Source organism: Mauremys reevesii, linkage group 4 (genome assembly GCF_016161935.1).
Source record: "Mauremys reevesii isolate NIE-2019 linkage group 4, ASM1616193v1, whole genome shotgun sequence".
NCBI lineage: Eukaryota > Metazoa > Chordata > Testudines > Geoemydidae > Mauremys > Mauremys reevesii.
Genome location: NC_052626.1, coordinates 41,662,601 through 41,686,962, shown reverse-complemented (window position 1 = coordinate 41,686,962; position 24,362 = coordinate 41,662,601). Strand labels below are relative to the sequence as shown.

Sequence of the window (24,362 nt, the reverse complement as noted above, 5' to 3'; positions counted from 1 at the left end):
ATGCAGGGCATTGTGTGGTCATTGAAGACGCCTGCATCCCTACTGTACGGAGCTTCCACTCTGAACTGGCCATTGAAAATGTCATGTGACTAGGGGGAGAAAATCCTCATTAAGCATGAATGACGAGATTTTTAGTGTGACTCTCAGCACTTGGAGCTGTGACTCCAGAGAGAATGGTTGTGCAGCTCTAGGGGGCCTAAATTAAAAGGGGAGGGTTAGTGGGTGTAAAAGGTGGACTTTAACTGAATCAGTGTTGGCACTGAACTGGCACCCAGGAGACAGGGCTTCCAATCCCAGCTCTGCCTGACCTGCTCTCTGCCCTTGGGCAAGCCACTTTTCTCTGAATTTATGTCCCCCCCCCCATCCACTCTGTCATGTCAATGTAGCCTGTAAACTCTTTGGGACAGGGACTGTTTCACTGCTGCTTGTACAGCACCTAGCACAGTGGGGCCTTGGTCTCATTTGGGGCCCCTCGGTGCTGCTGTAATCCAAATAACAAGCAGGTGTGATTTGCATGTGGAGGAGGGAGGTGCAGCAGGAAAAGCAACTGCCAAGAGTGTGGCGGCTGTAAGGTAAAGTGGGTTCTTACCCCTCCTAGCAGTTGCTTTTCCTGCTTCTACCTCTCCATCCAGCTCCTCTGCAGATCAGTTACCTGTGTAAGAGGCAGAAAGGGAGATGGTCACAGGTACCCAGCCTGGACTACTGCAATCACTAGTGTCTCTTGTTTGTTTATATCTTAAAAAGCACTCTCCCCTGCTAATCATTCAAGTACCCAGTCTGAGTAAGCATGTGTTCTCCTTCCCTTCCGCCCTCCTGCCACTTCTTCCTTACACCAGCTTGCCTCACCATAACTTAGTTGCGATGGTTTTTAGGGCATGGATTGTTTTTTATTCTTTGTAGGGCCAGTGCCTAGCCCACTACAGCCCTGACCAGACAGGATGCTCTTGTCTTAGAGATAATAATATACCGTCTTAGCCATTAACAAGACCATAGGCACCAAAGTTCCTGCTCCTCCCCTCTCCCTCCCATAGCTTGTTATGCTGCGAAACAGCTGTTTTGCGGTGGCAAGTGCAGAGAGGAGAAGCGGGGACACAGCACGCTCAGGGGAGGAGGCGGAGGTGAGCTGGGGGGGGCGGAGAGCTTGGCTGCCAGTAGGTGCTAAGCACCCACCAATTTTTCCCGGTGGGTGCTCCAGCCCCAGAGCACCCACAGAGTCAGCATCTATGAACAAGACCGTGACATTTGGTCTAGGAAATTATAACTTAGCTGTTAACTATCACTTGGGGCTTAGTGCCACAGGAGTTCTGGGTTTCATGAGCTGAGTTTGAATTGCCTCCAAGAGAGAACTCCCAGCTCCTTGGGAAACTTAAAATCAGACTAGATGTAGGTGTGGAGAATAGACCATAGGAAACAGTTCTGTATTGGCCAGCATGGGGCTCAAATATTTATTTTCCATCTCTGCCTTGGTTGATTCCTGGGCTTAGGCTGACATGCTCTGAGGAAGAGGGTGCCAAGGGAAAGTGCTTTATGTTACTATTTGATCCCCTTTAACCAAACTGGGGTCTGAAGAGGAGTCCCATCTAGGTTTCCTTAAGGTCACTCTGGGAGTATCGGGAGCCTTGAGTTGTTTCTCCTGACTTACAGAAATCCATTTCTTCTGTGTTCTGTCTGTAAAACATTACCCAACGTACACCTCTTCCACTCCTCTTCCTCTGGCTTCACTGATTTTACCAGGAGGAAAACTGGGTGTATTTTAACTGGGAAGGAATGAATGCTCCTTTAAGAGCTGGGTATACTCGGAACAGTCTTTCAATGGTATCACAAAACTGATACCAGAGGAATTCTGATGGAGGCTGTGATTGACGGTGGACCTGCATGAGTTACACTAAAGGAGCCCAGGGTCTAGTTGGGAGACCAAGTGCTAAGAGAAGGGAGGGAAGGGTGTGCTATGGGGGAGGGAAATCCCCTGCTGGAGCAATTCCATCTGGGCTATAACATGGCTAGTGTGGTCCCCACCCAGCTGCAAAGACTTGTCTGCAATATTTTATTGAAATTGACAGATGTTAGAGATGATCAGGAAACTGCCCTTCCTTCTAAAACACAGCTATGCATGTGAATCTGTTTATTTCCAGATTGTGGTGCTGTCCTTTGTTCTCTGCTTCATTTTACAATGTGCAGAGCCTTCAGCGGCATCATTACAATGATGATGTTTGTGTGTTTGATAAGATGTTCCCAATTCCCATATGCACATACTGGAATGCGATTCCCAGCTGCTCTTCAATGTATATAGAGGTTATGAAGCCATGTATGAGGCTCATATGTAAGGGCCCTGAATTCAGAGAGATTATAATGTGGACAGAAAATGTTACAGCAAGAATCCACATGGAAAAATCAAAGTTAATTGATTGGGTGAAAAAGATCTGAAATATAGACATTCTATAGGAGGCAGGACCCAGAGAATCAGGGATAGTTGAGAGTAACCAGGGTGATATGGGCAATACACTATCTGGGAGATTTGCAGCTGCTGAAATAAGGCCAATGCAGCTTCTGGCTGTGTGCGCATGGGTACTTCATTGTAGGACAGAGAGGACATAGTCCTGCAAAGATTTACTTACATGTTTAACTTAACATGTGAGTAGTTTCATTGAAGTCAATGTGAATGCTTAAAGTTAGCATGTGCTTGCACTCCGTGGCTGTGCTGTGACTGCTTCTAGAATATTGCAGTAACTTCCCAGCAGAGTGTTACCAGAAAGATGCTGCAAAAAACAGTAGTAAGATCTTAGAAGAGCAACAAAAAGATCAGGAGGGTGGATGGCTTGAGAAAAAAAGATGCTTGGCTAACTGATGGCAAAGGAAACACTGTGATGGTTTACAAACGTGCAAAGAGTGTGAACAGAAAGAAGGGAGCAGAATTATTTAGAGTGGCACAACAGGGATGGGACAGGAGAGGAAGAAATTACAAGTAGTGTGTTAAAAGCAACAAAGAGTCCTGTGGCATCTTAAAGACTAACAGATGTATTGGAGCATAAGCTTTCGTGGGTGAAGACTCACTTCGTCAGATGCAAATAGTGTGTTGAAATGTAAAAAAGAAATTTTACACTGAATAGCATTTAAATCTTCTTGCAAGTGAGATCTGTTAGCTAGGGAGCTGGGGATGCCCCATAGTATGGGACATTTCAAGGTAAACTGGACATGACCCTACATGACATACAATAGGGAACAATCCTGCACTGGCCACCATAGGATGGGCTGACGGGAAACTAATAGAGCTCTTCCATTTATGTCTAAATTCTACTGTCTACGATTCTCTCAAAGTACCTATGTGGTGTTGGAGCCTTGAATTCCTTGAGAGAGTGTTTCTCTACCTGGTAAATTCACTGGCTTTCCGGAGCCCATTTTTTTGAGAATGCTGTGTTGCTGCAATGCTCGGTAAGGGCTCATTCCATGCCAGTTGCAGCCTGTGGGAGTCTTTCCATGGAATTCAATGGAAGCCGGATTTGGCCCTGTGTCAGCAAGTCCAGCAGCAGGATATCCACTTTGTAAAGCTCTTTAGGATCCTGCAGGGTGAAAGATCCATCACCGATCTGGGTCCCATCTGCAAGAAAAAGGGAGCAACAAAACCCAAAGGAATCCAAGAGAGCGAGACCCAACAGGAGAATGAATCAAAATTAAATAATGAATGGGGAAGCTAGGCTGTTGGTTAGCTGATATAGGGAAGGATCATGCAGGGGTTCAAACACCCTCAAATCCACTGGAGTCAAAGAGGAATGAGGACACTCAACTCCCTGCAGAACTGGATCCCTTCTTCATGTGACACCGAGTGCTGTTCAGTAGAGGAGCGTAGAAATGCTCCCAGTTTGTTTTACATTAATTTCTATTAGCAGAGGAACATTTTTGTCATTGGTGTAACATCCAGTTCCAGTCTGTGCCTATAGAGATGTGTGGATCTGTGCAAATGTCTCTAGCAAAGACTAGACTAACTTTCAAACATCTTTGAAAGCCTCTAGCTCCCCTTAACCACTGAACTGCTGAGCAGCACTTCAGACAATCTGAGAAATTAGAGACCCAAAAGACCCTCCAGGTCCACTCTAGTCTGGCCATCCCCTTGCTTCTGCCCATGCAGGAATGTTCCCTAATCCATACAGTCACTCTCCAGGCCCTTGGCCAGTCCTGCTTTTAAATGACTCCAGCCATGGGAATCTCACATCTTTTGATGGGCAGTTAGAGATGTCCCCTTAGTCCATTTTGCTTGTGAGTCAACAAAATGTCTTTTCTTTGCTCAGCTTCATCTCCTTACTTGTAAGATTAATCCCCTCAAACCAGCCTACACAATCTCTCTCCTCCCTACTCTTTGCCCCTTATCCACAATGACTCTGCCCCCCCCATAGCTATCACTGAGCTGAGCCCCACATATTCAGCTCTCATAATCTCTCCCTCTAAGTCAGTCACTCCGTCAGCTGAATCACTTCTGTTCTTTTGTCCCTTCGTTGCACTTTGCCAGCAGCTGGGAGCCCCTGCTGGGAAGAATCAGTGCGATGGCAGCTTCCCCTGTGAGAGTGGTCAGGGCTCTGCAGCGAGCAGAACAGTGACAGGCCATTGACTCAGTGCTATGGAATCGCCAGCCCTTGCCTTCCTCTGTCTCAGGGATGGATCAGGCCAAGTCGCTGCAGTTTCCCTGCAAAGGTCTTTATGAAGTTTGCTGAAGCCTGAAAGCTGCTCCATAGGCACCTGTTTGTTGGGCGGTTGGAGAGCTGGATGGCACGGCTCTGCTGAGATCATCCAAGCTGTCACTGCCTCTTGCCTTAGCCTGCCTTTCGCTGCAGCCTCTATCCTGCTCAGCCTTTTCAGCGGGCAGCCAATTAGAGCGAAATCCCACTGTGTGGCTAGCTCCAAACAGCCACCTCGCCAAGGCCTGGGCTGACCCAGGCTCTGCTGCAGATGGGCCAGTGTTGCCTCCTCTGGCCAGGGATGGGGGGAAGGGGAGCTGGGGGAGCCTGTGGCGATGTGGAGTGGACATGAGGCAGGAGCAGTGCCATTTGGAGCTGTGGGAGGCTGCACAGCACTGACAGGAGGCAGGAGGAGGAAGCTGCTAAGGAAGGCCCTGTCTTGAGCCCCAAACTCTTCAGGTGGGGCTGTCTTTCCAGCTCCTGAATATTTATCTCAGCCTGGGATGCAAACAGGGTAGAGCCAGAAACAGCCAGCTGCTGAGTTCCAACAATATAATAGCAGTGCTACAGATGGAGCCAGGAGCAGGCTGAGTGCTCCAGCCTCTGGGATGCCTGCTTCATTCAGATGCCAACTGGGTGAAGAAGCTCTAGAGAGCTGAGCCATGCAGCTCCCCTGCTGCCTAAGGAACAGGGGCCCCTGGAGCAGCCTTCTGGCAAACCTTAGGCCTTTAAAGGGACACTACACTAAAGCCTGGTCTACACTACTGCAGTAACTCGATCTAACGTACGCAACGTCAGTTACATTAATACTGTAACTGACGTTGACATAGTTAGATCCACTTACTGCGGTGGCTACACTGCGCTGTGTCAACGGGAGACGCTCTCCCGTTGACTTTCCTTTTGCTTCTCGGGGATGTGGAGTACACTTCTCTCTCCCTCCTTTCTTTCTCCTCTCCATTCCCTCCCAGCTGGAGTAGCTGTGACCCTAGTCCAGGGAGTGGGCTGGAGACAGACCCATAGCCTAGGCCAGCTACAGCAGACTCACATTCAAAATCATAAATAGGTTCCAACCAGGGCCGGCTCTAGCTTTTTGCTGTCCAAATTAAACCCCCCCCCCCCCCGCCTTTTTTTTTTTTTTTTGGCTTTTACACATTTGCACTTTGCAAGGTTTTGTTTTGGACTGTTTAAAATTAAAAAAAAATGAAAACAGAGAATGTGTAGTTAATGAAATAAAACAATTTCCTACTAGTGTACTCATTTACTCACTGGGCTGGCCAAGGAGTGAGCTGGGCTGTGTCTGCCTGGGCAGAGTTGGGCTGCCCCTGCGCCGGAGGCCTTGGCATAGGCAGGGGGCGTCTCTAGCTTTTTTGCCGCCCCAAGCACGGCAGGCAGGCGGCCTTCAGCGGCTTGCCTGCAGGAGGTCCCCGGTTCCACGGATTTGGTGGCATGCCTGCGGGAGGTCCGCCAGTTCCGCGGCTTCAGCGTACCCACCGCCGAATTGCTGCCGAAACCGCAGGACCGGCAGACCTCCCGCAGACAAGCCGCCGAAGGCTGCCTGACTGCCGCCCTCGCAGGGACCGGCAGGGTGCCCTCCGCAGCTTGCTGCCCCAGGCACGCGCTTGGAGCGCTGGTGCCTAGAGCCGCTGCTGGGCATAGGCAGGACGTCAGCGCCAACCCCAGAGCTCATGTGGTCCGTGCGGGTCGGATCAAGTCACGCTGCCAGTGGGCTACCCAGCCTGGCTGTTGCTGCTGAGTAGCCAGAGGGGCCTGGATCTGCGTGGGAGACACCAAACAGCTCTGCCTCCTGTCTCTCCTTCCACGTGAAGCACACGGGGGGGCGTGGCGCTGCCCTCCGGAGCTGGGTGTCGCAGCCCTGTGCCGGCAGGAGCAAGCAGCGGGCGTTGGAGGGGGCTGCCCGGTCCCTCCAGCCAGGGCACAATAATCTCTGCTCCCCCGGCGCCAATCCCAGTCTGAAATGGCCATAGCAGCCCTGCCTATGGTCCCACATCTTACTATGCAGCGCGGGGAGGGGAGGAGGAGGCTCTGAGAACAGGGCTGCAGCCTGGCTCCCATCCTGGCCTAGGGCCCCCATGGCTGGAGGGACAGTGGACCCCAGGGAGCCTCGCTTGGGGCAGCCTCAGCAACACCCCAGTGTCCCGGATGATCACCCCGCAGCATGGCTGGGGACAGAGCCAACTGGGCGGGGGGCACTGCCTGTAGCTCTCACGCAGAGCGAGCTGGGGCGGCTGCGGGGTTCGGCTGCTGGGGCCTGGGGCAGAGCAGCTGGTGATCGCAGGGCAGCATGTCCAGGCCTCCCGCGCCCTGGGACCCGCGTGAGTTGGCCACGGGCTCGGCCTGCGCAGCAGCACGAGTTCGGCTCAGCCTGGGCTGCCGGTCCCCTCCCATGGCAGGAGGCAGCGCAAGGGGGAGGGGGAGGAGGAGGCAGAGGCAGGGACAAGCCGAGGAGGAGCCCACAGCTGGCGCTGGAGGAGCGTCCCTCCCGGCCGCCATGTTCTGCCACCACCCCCTGCGCTCCACAACTGGGGCAGGGCTGCGCTACCAGCTCCTGTCTGAGTGGGCCTGGCTGCTGCCCGTGGGAGAGTGGCAGGGACACACTCCCCACTGAGCCAGCTCCCCCTGCCCTGCCCTGCCCTGCCCTGCCCTGCCACATAGCCCCGGCGGCACCTGGTTAGAGAACTAAGGGCGGTCAGGATCCAGTTGAGGACACTGCCTCAGGTTGGAGCTGGGGCCCCAGCATTATGCCGCCCCTGGTAATTTGTCGCCCCAAGCACCTGCTTGTTTTGCTGGTGCCTAGAGCCGCCCCTGGTTCCAACTCTGTGTCTGCCAGGTCACCTTGGGATTATTTCCTACCTGAGTTTATATAAAGCTAGGTGAACACTGCAGTGGAATATCTGCAACAGGAAGTTTTCCATGCTCTTCAACCTGATCTCCTCTGCTCTTCTGGCCCCTCCCCCATTTCACCTCCAGCAGTGCAGTCTCGGTGTGGTCAGTGCTGGAGCACTTCAGTGAGGTTCAGACTTGTCTGGATTGTGGGCTCCTCAGAGCAGGAAGGGTCTGGTACAGGGCTAAACCTACTGACAGCCCACAACTCACTACTGTTAGCTAGGCATCTGGCAACTCTGGTATGCTTTGCTTTCTGTTCAAATTATTTTGGGCTGAGCGCATCTCTCTACCTGATTGGGGTGTGCATCTCATTGCTGGACCTGCAGCAGGATGCATCATAGTCACTGGCATCCTGGGCTACAACCAAACAAAACTTTGTCCACCTGTGGCTTCACTGTCATGTCCTTGCTGTTGCTGGGTGGGAGAGCCCCTCCTGATGAAATAGAGAGACTGCATCCAACATGCTGACCATCCTCCTTTGCAAATGGGAGATGGGATCTGGGGAGAGAGGGTACTGAAAATACTCAAGAGAAGGACAGAGAAACCCATGGGAAGAGCCTGAAAGTGGGTACAGATGAAGAATTAATTGCTTCTGAGAGAGAAGGGGACAAATGCCAGAAAAGTCAAGCTCCAGGGATCAGAATGAGATTTGCTGCTGCAGCGTGAGACACATCCAGAGAATCTGTTGGTATGCATACTTCCACCTTTTCATGTTCTCTGTATGTATAAATATCTCCTGTCTGTGTGTTCCATTCTATGCATCCGAAGAAGTGAGCTGTAGCTCACGAAAGCTCATGCTGAAATAAATTTGTTAGTCTTTAAGGTGCCACAAGTACTCCTGTTCTTTTTGCGGATACAGACTAACACGGCTGCTATTCTGAATCCAGAGAATCGTGCCCTTTGGGAGGGAGAATCCACTGTGAAACTTCATTTTTGGCATTTGAGGCTTCATTAAACATTTTCCCCCTTAATTTAAATGACAGTTTTCTGAGGGAAATCTGATATTTTTCATCTCAATAAAATGTGAACCTGAGTTGGACAAATAGTGATTCTTGTGTGAAGGGAATTCTTGCCCTGTTTATGGGATGATAGCAAGCATGCAGCAGCTCCGTGTTGGAGGCTTGCAGCAGCCAACCAGGATTCAAACCTCATAAGGTTCAAGGTTATTCCAAATGGAGAATCCATGACTGTTGAGCAAGTCCTAATGCAGCACAAATTTGCTTCCCTCTTTGGATTTATTTTGCCTCCAGGTTTCAAAGTTTTATTGGCTTGTTTTATTATTAAACTATACGTTTTTTTAATCATTGCAAATAACCTGCCATTGTTTTCCTGTCATGAGGGCTGTGAATGCATTCACACCCTGCGTAGCATGGGAGGGTGGGACTTCTGACTTCTCTCTCTCCCAAGTGGGAGGAAAGCTCAGTATTCCGTCATCTTCATGCTGCTTCTGCCTCTTCCTGTTGCAGATATTCCAGTGATCCCGGACTTGGAGGAAGTACAGGAAGAAGATCTCGCCATGCAAGTGGCAGCTCCACCCAGGTAACAGCACAGCCACATGATCACAAGTCTAGAGTCACTGCCCACTGCTGCGGATCAGCGGTGAGAAATGGCTGCTGAAATTAAATCCTGCATTACCTTGTATTCTGCAGAGATCAGTGGTTGTCCCATTCAGTAAGATTTGATGCCATGCATTATGATAGTGGGTCTCCAGGATAGTAAGGTTCCATTGTGTTGTTTCCAAATACAAAGAGAAAGTAATTACAACATATTCTATATACATACAAAAAGAACGTGATTGAGCTTGCAAAGTGAAACCTTCAAAAATTAGGAAATGCCCAATTTAAGGTTGCCTGTGCAACATTAACACTGCCTTTTTGTGCATATGTATTATTGCGCACTCTTTACTTACATGATCATAAATTGTTTCCACCCAGATGTCGTCTGCCTCATTCAAGTGCCTAGTTAATTTGTATAGTGCAAATCCTATTGGTTAAAAGTGCTAGTCAAACTAGTTCTGGATATATCTCAAAGGTGACTAGCAAAGGGAAAAATAAAATGAAAAAAAAATGGTTAATCTTAGAAATATCAGGGAAGGGCAAGTCTGCTCTTTCCTGTTTTGTTGGAGTGAGTTCTTGGATCATATGGCTTTTGTGGCCCTTAACTGTAGAGAAAGGGTGCCTGAATCCTGAACAAAGATGTCTTTTCTCCCAAATGTTTATTGGGCATTGAGATTAAATAGCTGTTATCAAAAACAAATTAAAAACTCTTTTAACAGTTTGACTAAAAGTCACTTTGTTTCTCAATCAGATTTTACTTCATTGTTTTCTATCATGATATGATCCTATCAGTTCTCTGAACATCCATGGAGTCTTGGGATATGTTACTAGCTTTCTCCCATAACTATGACTTTAAAGCAGCCATGAAAACTCAGAGACCCCAGTATGCTGGAAGCTGCATGGTAGGACTGGTTAGGAGCCAGGAGGTGGAACAATCAGACAGCTTTTCTCCAATTTTTGCTGTTAGGCTTCCTACAAATACAGCTTCTACTGCTTACAGGATGGCAGGTTTTGGGGCTTCCCTCACATTCATGGTACATTAAATAATATTCCATGTCTAAATCATTGTTCTATCTGGTATGGAAACAGCACTCAAGAGGCTTGTGCCCAGATTCCTCTCCACCCATGTATTTCTTTTCTCTTGGAGACATGGACACTCAAGCTGGATGCTCCCAGACTCCCATTCATGTGCCACTGCTCCCTAGAGGAGCATGAGCTGTTCCCACACTTAGCTAGTTTTGTTTCTTGCCCCTCCCTCTTGCAGTATCCAGGTGAACAGAGTGCTGACGTTCCGTGACCTGGACAATGACCTCATGAAGTATGCTGCCTTCCAAACCCTGGTGAGTGGGTGCCCTCATGTAGTGGCCAGCATAACCCCCTCTGCACCTCCCTCATGTCGTCCTTCAGAAAAACAGATACTTGGGTCCAGCTGATACCTAACACAACCCCTGTCTCCCCAAGGTTTCAAGGACTTGTTCCCCATTTGTTATGGGGCCCGAATGTATATGGGAACACTAAGTCAACAGTGCCCATTGCTCTGGTGGGGCCTCTGACACTGGATATAAACGTCTCCCTGGCACCGTTGCTTGGCATCCACTTGGAAATCTTACTCCAGTGGCCATTTATTTACATAGAACATTCTTGAGTTTTCCCTCAAGTTTTCTGTTGGTCCAATAAAAGATATTGCTTCACCCACCTTGTCTCTCTAACATCCTGCGACCAACTTGGCTCCAGCAACACTACACATATCCCCAGAACACATTTCCTACCCATGTTTTACCATGCTCTGCCCCTTTCCCTGGTCCTGGGACACACACAGCACTGCTCTTTCCCCTGGCATCCAGCACTGCTCCTTCTCCCTCAGCCAGGGTCATCCATGGTGCTGCCCTTTCTTGTGGTGCCTGAGGCACATGCAACCCTTTCCCCCGGTGTCTGGGCTGCTGGCTCTGGGTATAGGAGTTCTTCATGCTGCTGTAGCCCAAAGAGCCATTTTCAAGCAGGAAGGAAGTTTCCAAAGCTGTTCCTGAGAGGCACAAACCCAAATGGTGACAGGCCATGATTTCCTGTCTCCTTGCGGACTGCCATATTGCCAACCCTAAGAATTCAAAATCATGAGTCAGAACCCCAAAATCATGATTTTTTTTAATTGATGTTGGTTTTGGTCTGGCTGCTGGTTTTTGAGCTCCCTCTTCTTGCCCCACACTGTTTGTGTGACACAGACGCAAAATGTGTACACACAGAAGTGCAAGCCCTGACTCCCTTGTGCATCTGCTGGGCAATACTCCCTTCTTGTCCCCTCCATCTACACTCACTGGTTCACACAGCCCCTTCCCTGTGTCCCAGCAGCCTCCCCTGGCTGGTGCCTGTAGCTGGCACCTTTCTCCAGTCAGCAGTGGAGGGAGCTTCCCCAGACTCTTAATTTAATTTAACTCTCCTGAGCTGCAGTGGAGGGTGGTGGGAGGGAGGGAGGGTTTTTTTTTTTCTGAGCTCTGCCCCACTCAGAGCTCACGGGATCCCAGGGAGGTGCAGGCAGCTTCTATGGGATGGCTGCAGGCCAGCTCCCTATAGAGGTGGAAGCGGGAAACTGCAGCCAGCTCAAGTAAAATTCCTGCACCCCCAATTCAGCCAGAAATCACAGCAGTTGCGATTGCACTGTGAGTGTTGCAACACTGGGATTGGTCTCACGTGCTCCTTCCCCTCCCTCTGAGCTGCCCACATCCAGTCACCACCTGCTAATCCTGTCCCATAAGAAGCCATTGGTCCCCAAAGAGGCAAGAATGCAGCTGTGTCACCAGCAACATCCTGTTCCTGGCTAAGGGGTGGGATGCCTTTTCTCTGTGCCTGGTCTGTTGGAGTACGTCTGTGACCTGCTTTGTGTTCACAGGATGGAGAGATTGACCTGAAGCTTCTCACCAAGGTTCTGGCCCCAGAACAGGAAGTACGAGAGGTGAGCCTGTCCTGAGGCAGAAACTAGTAGAGCTGCTCGCATGGACCTGCAAGTCCCTCAGTCAGGCTGTACATGATACCCATGGCCTTATTAATGGGGGGGAGGGGGAACGGGATAGACTTGTCTCAGTTGGATAAAGTCTGAAGGGATTTGGATTTCAGAGGTTTTTGGGGCCAAGAATGTGATACACTTAGGGTGCCAGAGCTTGTGGCGCTGCTTCCAACTGGGCCCTCCCTTGCAAAGGAATTATTGGGGACTGTCTCTGACTGGGGCTCCTGACACACTCACTGTTCTAATGAATTCTGCCTCTAAGAGCCACCTCCAGCTCCATTGAGGGGCAAAGGCAGACAGGGGAATGGGGACAGTCCAAATCTGGAGCAACAGGTCAGGACAGAGGAGCACCAGCAGAACTGGGGAAGCCCAGGACTGGAATAGCAGGGTTTCTGCAGGTTAGGACAGAACTGAATTGGCAGAGTTATGTAGGGTGGAGATTTCACAGATCCTCCCTGGACTGTGCCTGGTTCAATCTATAACTTGCTATTTTGGTGAATTTTAAAAACACAACTTGATCTGTCAAAATCTATAAATTGTGGCAGGGATTCAAACCGCCTTTTTCTTGGGATTTCTAGTGCTCCTAATGGAATCTAGGGCCCTGCCCTAATTCCCCCTCTGTGCACAGAGTGGTAGCTCTCTGAGCCTGTTACAGCTTCTCTCTAGGGCTGCTCGCCTGGCCATTTAGTAGCATTCAGAGACCCGTAGCAATTCAGTATTTTTCTTTCTTTCCTCATGGTAGGAGGATGTCTGCTGGGACTGGGACCATCTCTACATGGAGGTGTCTTCAGAACTCGTGACTGAATGGGACGTGGGACAGTCTGAGAGAGATGAGCCCTTGGGTCAGCCCAAGAATATCTGAGCTCCAGCCAGCTCAGCACACAGGCTCAGACAGCTGCAAATAGCACTGTTTTTTTTTTTTTTAAATCAACTCTTGTATTTGAGAAAATATTCCAGATCTGAAAGTAAAGGAGGTTGGAACACGATACCTGGGAGTGAAGCCCACTTTTCTATTTTGTAACAAGAATATTTATTTGTTCTCAAAATGCCACACTGAATAATTTCAAATACAAAAAAGCATTTGTTTAAAAAATCGCTTCCATTTCACTAGCTCTTCATCCCAAGATGTTTTACAAGTTACTGCAGGGATCTTGTCCGCTGCTGCTGCAGTGCACCCAGTTCTGGGGTGGAAACATGGCAGCTATTTAACAGCCACACTGCACAACAGGGTAGGACAGGAAATGAAGGGGCTGTAAAGGGAGTTTTGGTTGAATTTGCCCAGGACACTGAGGTTACCATCCTTCTCTCACAACAGATGCCACAAATGGTCCAGACCGCAGTTTTATATCCTATCCAGAGATAATACCTCCAGCAACCCACTGTCCTATAGCCCTGTGCTTGGAATAATAGCTCTTTGAGTCAGAGGGAAGAGCACCACGTACTAAACTGTCAGCATTACTTCTTGCAGAACCTGCTTTTTTTCCCCTGTGGTCTCCCAAAGCTAACCCTGCTTAGCTTGTCAACACAGAGGAACGCATAGACCAAGCTGAGATGGTTTAAGGTGATAGGTAGCTTGTAAAGAAAATGCTGTTTATACCACACATGTGAATGTATCACAGCAGCAGTCCTGGCACTTACATCCTGCTCGGGGTTTCTTTAGTCCTGGCATCCCTCTTTCATTGCTACCTAGAAAAATCCATTTAGCTATTTTTAATGCACCCACCCCTATAATATCAGTGGTCATTGTTTGCAGGGAGCTAGTTACCCTCTAGAGCTTTGTGCTGCTGGAGCTTTTGACTGTGATCTCTCCCATGTGGAGCAAGTGTAAACACTCTTCGGTGTGGTGCAGATGGCTGGGGGAGGACGATGCTGCTGGCTTTGTTAGGCTTTGTGCTTGGTTAGTATATCTTCATCGTGCTCTGTTCTTACTGCTGTGCTAAGAGCACAACAGGTCCAGTTACCCCTCTGAATGCAGCACAAGCTAAATTATAACATCAGGGCCCACTGAGAGATGATGCTGAAGGCAAAAGAGGAGCAGGATTGATCCCTGCACCATGGCCTTAGGGGTGAAGGAAATGGTATCATCTTGGACAATGGTGCTACTGCACCATGGGCTTGGGGTGGGAACAGCAGAATGGCTGATTCCTGAAAAATGAAGCTGGGATAAATGCTTCGCTGGGCAAAGTGTCTTTTTCCAGCTCTCTGTGGTGGTTGCAATAAAATGGATCCTCAGAAACCTTGGGGCTGCAAAACTCTTCATGTGCGTAATTGGAGAGACCCCCATACACATCCTGATGATGATTCCAGTGGGTAGAGGAGTCACTGGGCTTTAGGAGACTGAAGTATTCACCTACATAGAAATTGCTCCCCTTGCACAGCTGGCACACACACAACTGCAATATCCACCCACCCTCAGGCTTTGAGGCCAGCTTCCAGAATCTCTGGGCTTTTGACCATGGGCAACACAGGTGACCTTACTGTGAAAGCAACAGTGAGTAGAAAACGGAGCTGCTTAGGCTGTGAAGATGAGCAGTGCCCTTGCCCCCTCTCACAGAATCACTCAAACTCAGGGAGATGTTAATTTTTTAATCAAGAAGTCCCCCAAATGAAATTGGGGTAGGGGAAGGAAGGGAGATTGGGAGTGCCTATATGCACACAACAGGCAAATGTTTGGAGGATGAGGCCAAACTTTTTGCTGGAGTGAAGAAGCCTGTTTTATATGAACTGTTCCTCACCGAGACTTCCCAGCTGTACCACCTTCTCTCTCTGTCTTTCAATGAGGTCCACACAGGCTCATTGGCCAGAGAGAACACAGGGTGCTTCCCACATCCCACTGGAAAACTTTGCATTAAAATTCAGCAAAACAAAGCAGCTCAGAAGACCAGATATACACCTTGGAAGGTGAAGGGGGAAGACCTGCCTCCCTCCCCCAGAGATCTACACACAGAGAAGAGTTTCTTTCCTTTTAATTATAAGCTGTAGGACTTACTGGTGTTGGGATCCTCTCTCCTGTCCATGTAAGATCAGACTCTAGTGTACACCACTCCTCTGGTGAGCTGATAGCCCACTGCGGCTATCTGCCATCCCTGGATCCCAGCATCTTTGAAACCTGAAGGACATGTATCTATACCTCAGCCCTGGGAATGAAAGGGGAAGGTTCTGTAGCCTCCAGAATGGACTTAATGCAGGCCTCCCAGTGCCCTCCATGAAGGCATGTGTCTCTGCAACATGCAGGCTGCTGTACTCCCCTAAGTTGTCCCCCTGTGTCTCCAACCCTAAACTGCTATAGCACAAAAACAACCCAAATTGAAAGAGAAAAATGATGAAAGGGGGGAGGGGAGAACAAGCACTGCAAGGGAGTGGACATGCTGTGGTGCTGATATGTTCCACAGCTGGAAGACTGGGCCTCAGATCTTCAGACACCGTCACAAAGAACTATGGGTCTCTCCTCCTAGCAGTTTGTTGTCCACATCACAAAACTACGCCACAGTTTGTGATGGGTGGAGTAGCTAAAAGTGCCCCAAGACTAGGGCACATAGGCAGGAAGAACTGTGAATCTGAATTACGTGGGGTGAAGCTAGGCCTGCAATATTAGGGTATTATGCTTTGGGGGGAGGCGGGGGGGGACACCAACATCACGAGGACCCACAAGGATTTCTGGGGATTTTGTGCTTCTGCCATATGCAAGGGCTTGAAGCAGCTGCCCAGCAGGCACAGGTCTGGGTTGCTTGGTAAAGAGGTTTTTCCCGCTCTTGCTCCCTCCCACCACAGGGGGGCACTCTCCTGACTTCAGAGTGAGAGACAGAAAGTTGCACCCAATGCTGCATCCCTCATGTGGTTCCCATGTTGAGTGACTCAGGACAAGCCTTTCATTTTGCTGACTATGTTGTTCCTGTGTAATATGGACCCTGCGCTCACTTGGTGCAGGCCTCATTTTAGGTGTGGGGGAAGGCACGTCTCCCTCCCAGGGTGAAGGCCGGGTGGGAGAGCCAGTGCTGTGATTTTTCCTCATAATTTTCAGCCTCTAGTACTCAGTGAGGGCGGCGGTGCAGACTCTTGCCTTGAGGTTGCTTTGCTCTTTCTGGGCTGGCAGCATCCTGCCTTCCAGTTCAACTCAGACCATAAAAAGGGGGAGCCCAGCTGGGCTGTGAGGAGCTGACAGGCCTCCAGAGAAGAGCCAGGCCTGAGAAGATTTCAGGTGGGGAGGAGAGGAGCTGGGTAGACACTGGCTAAAGGGGGACCTTGGGAGGAAGCATTGGGGGGCTCTGGAGGGGAGAATGGGTGGTCTGGGTAAGGAGGTTTGGGAACTGAGGGAAAAGAAAAGGCCCCTCTGGAAGGGGGGAGGAGGGGATGGGGAGGAGACTCAGGGCATTTCAAAGAAGGTTAGAGGAAGGGAGCCTTTGAGGGGGGAGTTTCTGAAGGGTCTGGAGAGGGTCTGGGGAGACTGGGTTACCTGGGTCAGGGAGAGAGTGAGGCAGGACTGGGCTGGGGATGAGGGCAGCTGGAGAGAGCCTGGAGAAGGGAAAGGCAGGCCAGAAGCGAGGTGGGGGGGTGAGGGGGGAGGTTTGGAGGCCAGGTGGGAAAGCAAGGGATGGGAGGAGGGTGAAGTGGGAGAGAGATGGGAGTATGGAGGGCAGGGAGGGTCTCACGGGAGAGGTAGGAAAGAAGGGGAGGGAGGAGCGTGTGAAGGGAAAGAATGAAGGGGTTTACGGGAAGGGAGCAGAGAGGTTTGGAGGCAGAGTGGGGAATTCAGAAGTGTGCTGTGGCCACTTTATGCCAGCAGAGCTGTGTGCACCAGCCTAAAGTTGGCCCTGTGGAATTCCCTCAGGGGAGGGAGCCTCCCTGGGAGGTACAGAGCTGTCTGCCCCCTCACCAGAGCCTCTGACACAGGCATTCTGGAGTTAGAGGGGTGTGGCCAGGGCTATCCTATGCCCTGGCTAGTCCCCGGCTGCTGACTGGCCCATAGGAGTTCTGGATAGCTGGGTACAGTTTTACTATACAGCCTGTTTGAAAAGTCATAGATTCACATCTCTCAAGGCAAGAAGAGACAACCCTGATCATTGACCGCCTGTGTAATACAGGCCTGCTGGAGCCCAGTGATGGGTGGTTGAGCTAGAGCATGTCTTGTACAATGTACAAAGACTCCTTGTGTTGGAGAACCTACCACATCCTTAGGTAAGTTATTCCAATGGTTAATTATCCACAGTGTTACTAATTTTTGCTTTATTTCACGTTTGAATTTTTCTAGCTTCAACCTCCAACCATTGGGTCTTGTTATGCCTTTGTCTGTCTGAGTAAAAGCATGTCCAATATCCTCTCCCTGGTTTAGATATTTATACAGCATAGGCTGTGATCAAGTTGTCCTTCTACCCTTCTTCAGTGAGCCAAATAGATTGAGCCCTGTTTTCATACCCCTCTGATTCCCTTCCAGAGTTGGGACAGGGAGCGGGGATTGTCTGACCGCAGTCCTTCAGTCAGCATGTTGTTCATGTCTTTCACAATCCTATTTTGGTTGCATTGCAACACCTGAAATGTGACTGAGAACTGCTGCTTCTCCTTTCACAGGGGCGGTGCTGTCATAGGATGAACTGCTCATTACTGTATTAGACAAGTGGAAACAATGCAGTGTGTTTGCAGGCCAGGGCTGGCCAGTTCTTGGCTGGACTGGAATGTACCCAGGTATGTTGGCTGGGACACAGCTTCATTATGAGCTCTGATTTGTAAAACGCTCTGTGGAAAGTATCTACCCGTGTTGAAAAGTCCGGAGCAAAATGTACTTTGTAACTGATCTGGGTGACACCATAGTTCAGCCTCAGGTGATTTCTGTTTCCACTAGGGTTGAGGCCACTTCTCAGAAGCATCGGCCCAACCTACACCAGTGAGATAGAATCAGTGCCATGGATTGATGCTTAACTGAGGACACTGCAGTTGTCCTGGTAGAATAGAGCAATAATAGTTCTCTGTATTCTTCTAGCAGCTTCCCTCCAAGGAACTCAACAACTTCATGCACATGGATGAATACAGTTGCCCAACTTTCTCAGGAGATAGGACAGTATTGCTATCCCCATTTTACAAATGAAGAAACTGAGGCACGGAAAGGCGAAATGACGTGCCCAAGGTCACACAATGACACAGTGGCAAAATTGGGATTAGAACCCAGGGTCCCTAGCTCTGAGATAGAGACTGCACACCCTCTCAGAGCTGAGAATTGAATCCAGAAGTGTTGAGTCCCAGTCCCTTATTTGACCCTAGAGATTACACTTCTAATGCAGTGGTCTGACACGGCTGGTGTCCTGATCACTACTTGTTCTTTTCTGCTTGACTAGAGAAGAGCTGAACACCTGTCAAAGTGTATCATAAAGAGCTAGGTTAACATACTGAGCCAGTTATTGGTGCCTCATTCTACCTGGTTTTACTGGGAATCTGCCCAGGTGTAAGGATCTATCCACACATATCCAGTTGCAGGATCAGAATCCAATAGACTGTACAGAGGAAATGGTGAGACTGACTGTAGACAAAGTGATTCAAATGCACAAGAAAAACTGAATTGTAATTTCTTCCACTTCTAGGGATCTTAGGTGTCACTTGTAACAGTAGCAGGTACAATATTTGTAGGTGGAAATTGGCCATTTGAATAGATTATAATTTGTCATTGAGGAGGACCTGGTGATAGAGACCACACATGCGGTGCCATAAAATAAATAACCTTGATAATTAAAGCTGAAAATTAGGCATTAAAGTAGATTACCCAGAAACTTTTAATACAGAAGTCTATTTGCCAGCTAGGAGCCTCTTAAAGGGACTCTGCCCAGCTGCTTTATTAAATGACAAAGTGACGGCGGGAGGAAGGGGAAAGCTGCTATGTTAATCAGTTGGAAAGGTACTGCTGTTCCTGTCGCTGGAGTGTCTCTGGGAAAGCGGAATTAATTCATCACATATGCTCTAAGCATCTGCTGCAGTGACCTGGAGTGGTGGGATCACAGAAAGAGGGAGTAAGAGCCAAAGCTCAGCATTCCCCCACTATTCCCTCATCCTCACTCAGGCCTGTATTCACCTCCTGCACAATGACTGCCTGTGAGAGAGGGAGGCACTTCCACTCTCTCAGAGTTGCATGGTACCATACAGCACAGCATGTATTCTGTGAGAGGTGGGTGAGTATGTTACAGGGAGCGGGGTTGAGTATTTCCCTCCCTGAAGGAGATAAAAATGCTCCAGGGGAAAAATAGCGTTAAAATAAGAGAGGAAGCTCTCCCCAAACAAGTCCAACCCCCTGGACTCCCACAGAACAAGTCCCTCAGCTCTCTTGCCTGCACTGCTGGTAGACATCAGATTCTGTGGCTTCTTGCCCCACCTCCCTCATTTGTCACCACCGTTGAATATCTCCCCAACAAGAGGACAGGTTTGCAGCTAGGAGCTGTTTCCTTCCACCAACCCAGGTGGGTCCCCAGGGAGTCTCTCCCCTGCACTCCTACTGTGTTTGCTCCTTGGGAAAACAGAGCATGGAGATGCCGGAGTGTGTCTCAGCACTACATATGCTGCCTAAATCCAGCCTTTTCCTTCTCTGAATATTGGTTCCCTCAAAGCAATCCTATCCTTCCCATCTTGCTTCCTCTTCCCCCATAAGATACACTGGGGCCCAAGGGCCCTATCCAGCCCTGGCTTAAATGGGTGCAACTCATTGACTCCAGAAAGTATTGCTGGACTGTATTGGGCATGTGTCTCTGTATGCACTCTACTCCGTTGGACTGTGCCTTCCTTGGAATGAGGGGTTCAGGCTGTGAGCTGTGGGGCTACCTGTCTGCTGTTTCTGGCCATGACCTGAAAACCATCTCTACATCGGCTTCTCCTTCTTGGGTCATGCCATTTTACCCCTTTGTACAGACATATGGAAAACAGGACATCTTTCCACCAGGCTGGGAGTGTTGCTAGGAGTAGCTTCTGCTGAGGAGAATGCCAGTAGCATTTGGTGGGTCTAGTGGCCTGGGGATGGGGCAAAGTGGAGGTTATTTCACAGTAATTTCTACCTTCCCTCCCTTATTATTGTTTTATTTAACATGTTTGTTAGGGAACTTAAGAGCCAACCAAGAATGGGGTCTCATTGTGCTAGGTGCTGTACAAACATGGAGCCCTGAAGAGCTAAAACTCTAAATAGACAAGACAGACTGCAGGTGGGGGAAGGAGCAGAACACAAGGAGAGCGAACTATAGGATGGCAAAACATGGCATGTTCGTGCCACAATGTTTGTATTTGGGGAAGGGAGTTATATAAGAGTGGGTAAGCTGGAAGGGAGGCAAGAGGGAGAGGCCCGGGGGGGGGGAGCAGGAAGGGGAGGGATGGAATGAACCAGAGGTGAACAGACTCTGAGGGAAGCGGACAGGGAAAGGGAGGGTTGGGGCAAAGAGCCAATGAGCACAGAGCAGAGAAAATCCACTCCGAACTGTGGACAGGTCTCCAAATATCCGGAAGTCCCTGCCGAGGCTGCTTCTCCCCCTACCCACTACAGTTTCTGGTTGGCTCCTCTTTGCAGTTTTCTCCCAAGCCCAGAAGGGGGGAGGCACTACCTGGGTCCTACTGCCCCCAGAGTGTGTGGGGGAGTTTCCCCTACATGGTTCTGTGTCCAGGAGGATGTGGGGGGAGGGGTGGTCCTGGCTGGGCCCCATTTTACTCCTTCCTTCAGTGCAGTAGTCCCTGCTTTGGCTGCTTTTGCCCAGCTAGCCCTACCCTGAAACCAGAGCATCCTGAGAGTCAGCATGTGCCATCTCCACTCACTTGTGTTCCTCACAAGGTGTTGGCCTCTAAGTCTCCACCCTGGGGCTCTAACTGCTGTACCAGGCTGGCCACAAGGCAGGTATCCCAGCTACAGCTGCCCCACATGTTTCATTCACAGAATGAAGCTGCATGCAGGCTGTGTTCCCTGTTCTGCTGGTGTCAAGAACAGTCCTTCCAGGAAGTATGGGCCCTGGTGACTCCAGTTCCACTGATCATGACATTTCTTTCCTATTTTACAAACATTTTAATATAAACATTAAAAATAAATAGTTGACACCCAGACCCTCACCCCATGTCCCTTTGGCCAGAGGTTGCTAGTACATAGCCAAGTTGGAGTCTTGTCTTTACCAGAGACTCAGATGGTTACATAGTCTTTGAGATCATTTGGTCTACTCAACTGACACTGACCTACCTCTGTCTCGCTGCCATCTGTCTCCGAGTCTGGTAACTGTCTCTCTGTGGAGCTTCCTGCCTCCCTGTGAAGTCAGGCATTGGATAGTTCTCTGTTTCTCCATTCTGAGTGCTGTGTCTGCTGGCTTGTGACTCTTATTCCTTTGAATCACTTGCCCTTCTTGCATCATCATCTCATATTACCTGGGTGCCACTGCTCCCCTCATGACTCCTTTAGTCCATTTCTGTGGGTGTCTCTCTACAGGCTGGATCCTCACAGAAGAGCCTGTCTCCAGGGCCAGTGGGTCCATGGCTGACTTGTGCCTGCTTTCTCTGATTGGGGCCATCTCCATCCTTCCAGCTGGAATAGATTTCCCATCATCGGCAGCAGGGTTTTAGTCTTTTGTACCATCAGTGCCTGCTCTGGATTGTTCTGGCATCCCTGTGATGAGGTATTCCTGTGTGCCAAAAATGCTAACAAGAAGAAAAAGAAGAAAAAGCCATGTATAACAGTCTTACCTGTTTCCACAGCTGATTCCACCTTACCATTACTCTGTGGTATGCTGGGGAGTAGGTGTGATGGTCAAATTGCCATTTGCATGCAAATTCATTGAATTCTTCCAAGGCAAATTGGGGTCTGTTGTTGGTGAATACAGTGCCTGGAATGCCATATCTCACAAAGTGGGCCTTCAGTTTGCCAATCACTCATTTACTTTTTGTATCAGACAGGGGATCAACTTTCCAAAAATTTGAGTAATAGTCCATAATGATCAAGTACTGCTTTTCACTGAAGGAAAATAATTCCACTCCCACCTTTTCTCATGGTTGGAGTGGACAGCTCATGTGGTACCTGTGTCTCTTTCTGCTGGCAATTATCATATAACCCCAGCATCACACCTTTCTCCCAAGGAGTGCAGTTGTGTATTCTTTAGTGGCCAGTAAACACACCCTTGAGCCCATCTAAGACAGCTGTGAATGCCCAGGTGTGAGGCATGTATTTTTCACATGGCATCCTTATGTAATGAGGTGGGGACAACAGCTTTCTGTCCTTGAAATATGATTCCATCTTGCACACTCAGCTCATCTTTAATTTGAAAATGGCTCTGCTCCTATTAGCACTTGGCTTTTGTATCCTTACCACCCTGCTAGTATCATTCACTTGACTCCTCTGTACTTGGATGTCTTTTTCCTTAGTCTCTTTGATTTCCATCAGCTTTGCTGTTGTAACTGGGAGATAGTGCAGCATGTTAATGGATTCAGTGTCCTGATCCCCTTCCTCCAACTTGCTGATGCTGGGTATATATGCCTGGCTCATGGTGTCAGCTAGCACCAGTAATTGTCCTGGACAATATCTGGTCTCTACCTGGTAATAATATATGGAGATATACCTATCCTATAGAACTGGAAGGGACCCCAAAGGGTCATTGAGTCCAGCCCCCTGCCTTCACTAGCAGGACCAAGTACTGATTTTGCCCCAGATCCTTAAATGGCCCCCTCAAGGATTGAGTTCATAACCCTGGGTTTAGCAAGCCAATGCTCAAACCACTGAGCTATCCCTCCCCCCATGATGGAGGTGCATCAACATGCTCTGCAATTGCTTTGGAGCACTAAAAAGGGGCTTTGCCATGATTGGCTCTAAGGATTTATGGTCTGAGTGTGCTATTACTGGGTGTCTTTAGGTGTACTGATGGAATCACTCTACTGCAAATACCATGTCCGGAAGCATTCTTTCTATTTGGGTGTACTCCTGTTCAGTCTCTAACAGGGCTCTGTTGGTATAAGCAATAATTGCTCCTAGTTTTCTCTGATGCATCATGCTGGAGTGCCAGTGGTTATCCTGGCTGGTAGTCTTGAGGACAGAGGCAACAGTTATTTGTTTCAGCATGTCAAATGCTTAGTGTTGGGATCTTGCTCCATCCCATTCAACATCCTGCCACGTAAGCTGACGTATAGGCAGGTGTGGACAGAACTTGGACAGAAAATGTATCATTCTTATGAAGTGCTGTACCCCTTTCACATCCACTGGAACTGGCTTCTCTCTGACTGCCTTGGTCTTGTTGGGATCTGCTTTCAGTCCCTATGCTATGAACAGAGATACAGTGTATGTCACTTCACGCTGTTTAAGTCATTTTTTTTCTGGATTGAGGTTTATGTTCTTGGTCCTGCATTGCTATAGAAGAGATTGTAGTTTTCTCATGTTCTCATTCAGCTTCTGTATCATTACTTCCTTCACCTACAATGAAGATATTATCTTTAATTATTTTCACCCCAGGCAGTCCTTCCAGCACTTGGGTGGGTCTTCTCTGGAACCCCTCTGGTGCTGGGCTCATGCCCATCAGCATGTACAGCCATCTGTGGTGACCAAATGGTGTTGCAAAGATTGTCAACATGCTGGACTCTTTATCAAGGGTTATATGGAAAACCTATTCCTCACATCACACACCATTAAAATTCTGGCTTTTGAAGGTTCTAGCAAGATGTCATCTAACGTGGGCAGTGGATAGTGACATCTTTTCAATGCCTGGTTCAGTTGCGTTGGGTGTGTACAGATGTGTAATGTGCCTGATGGCTTCTTTACCACCACCATGCTTCCTACCCATGCTGTACTGGCCTCTACAGGTGCTACGAAACCCCTGCTCTGCAGACGTTCAAGCTCTTTGCATACTGGATTATGTAGTGCCACTGGAATTTTCCTTTGTAGTAAGCACACAAGTTCCATTATGGGGCCTACATCCAGTTGCAGTTTTCCTTTGAGGCACCCATCCCCTTTGAAAACATCCCCATACATTTTTTAAATTATCTCCTTTGTTCATGGGACTCCCCCTTTTGCTTTTTGCACTGCAGCTATAAAATTCATATGCTGCGCCCTGGTAGGATCCATCAAGTACAATTCCATTACAAGAGACCCCATTATCCAGCTGAAATCAGACAGGGCATATCCCTATTAACATTGTTGCATGAATGAAGGTTGGTACTGTCCCTTTGCTGTTCCAGCAGCCTGAACCTGATAGGCTCTTAGACTCCAGCAGAGAGTGAACATGTCGTCACTGCTGTCTGATGTGCCATGCGCCTCTTGTA

General features: G+C 49.1%; 1 protein-coding gene across 1 annotated transcript in view; it reads left to right on the top strand.

Moving 5' to 3' along the window:
- The window catches only part of IFT43 (intraflagellar transport 43), a 52,852-nt gene extending 39,741 nt beyond the window's left edge, over nt 1-13,111 (top strand). Inside the window, exons 6-9 of the mRNA XM_039538426.1 lie at nt 9,038-9,110; nt 10,392-10,467; nt 12,012-12,074; nt 12,868-13,111. Of these exons, the coding sequence (XP_039394360.1) occupies nt 9,038-9,110; nt 10,392-10,467; nt 12,012-12,074; nt 12,868-12,987 (332 nt within the window). The 3' untranslated portion in view covers nt 12,988-13,111. The remainder of the gene's footprint in view (nt 1-9,037; nt 9,111-10,391; nt 10,468-12,011; nt 12,075-12,867) is intronic.
- Nucleotides 13,112-24,362: the final 11,251 nt, after the last annotated feature.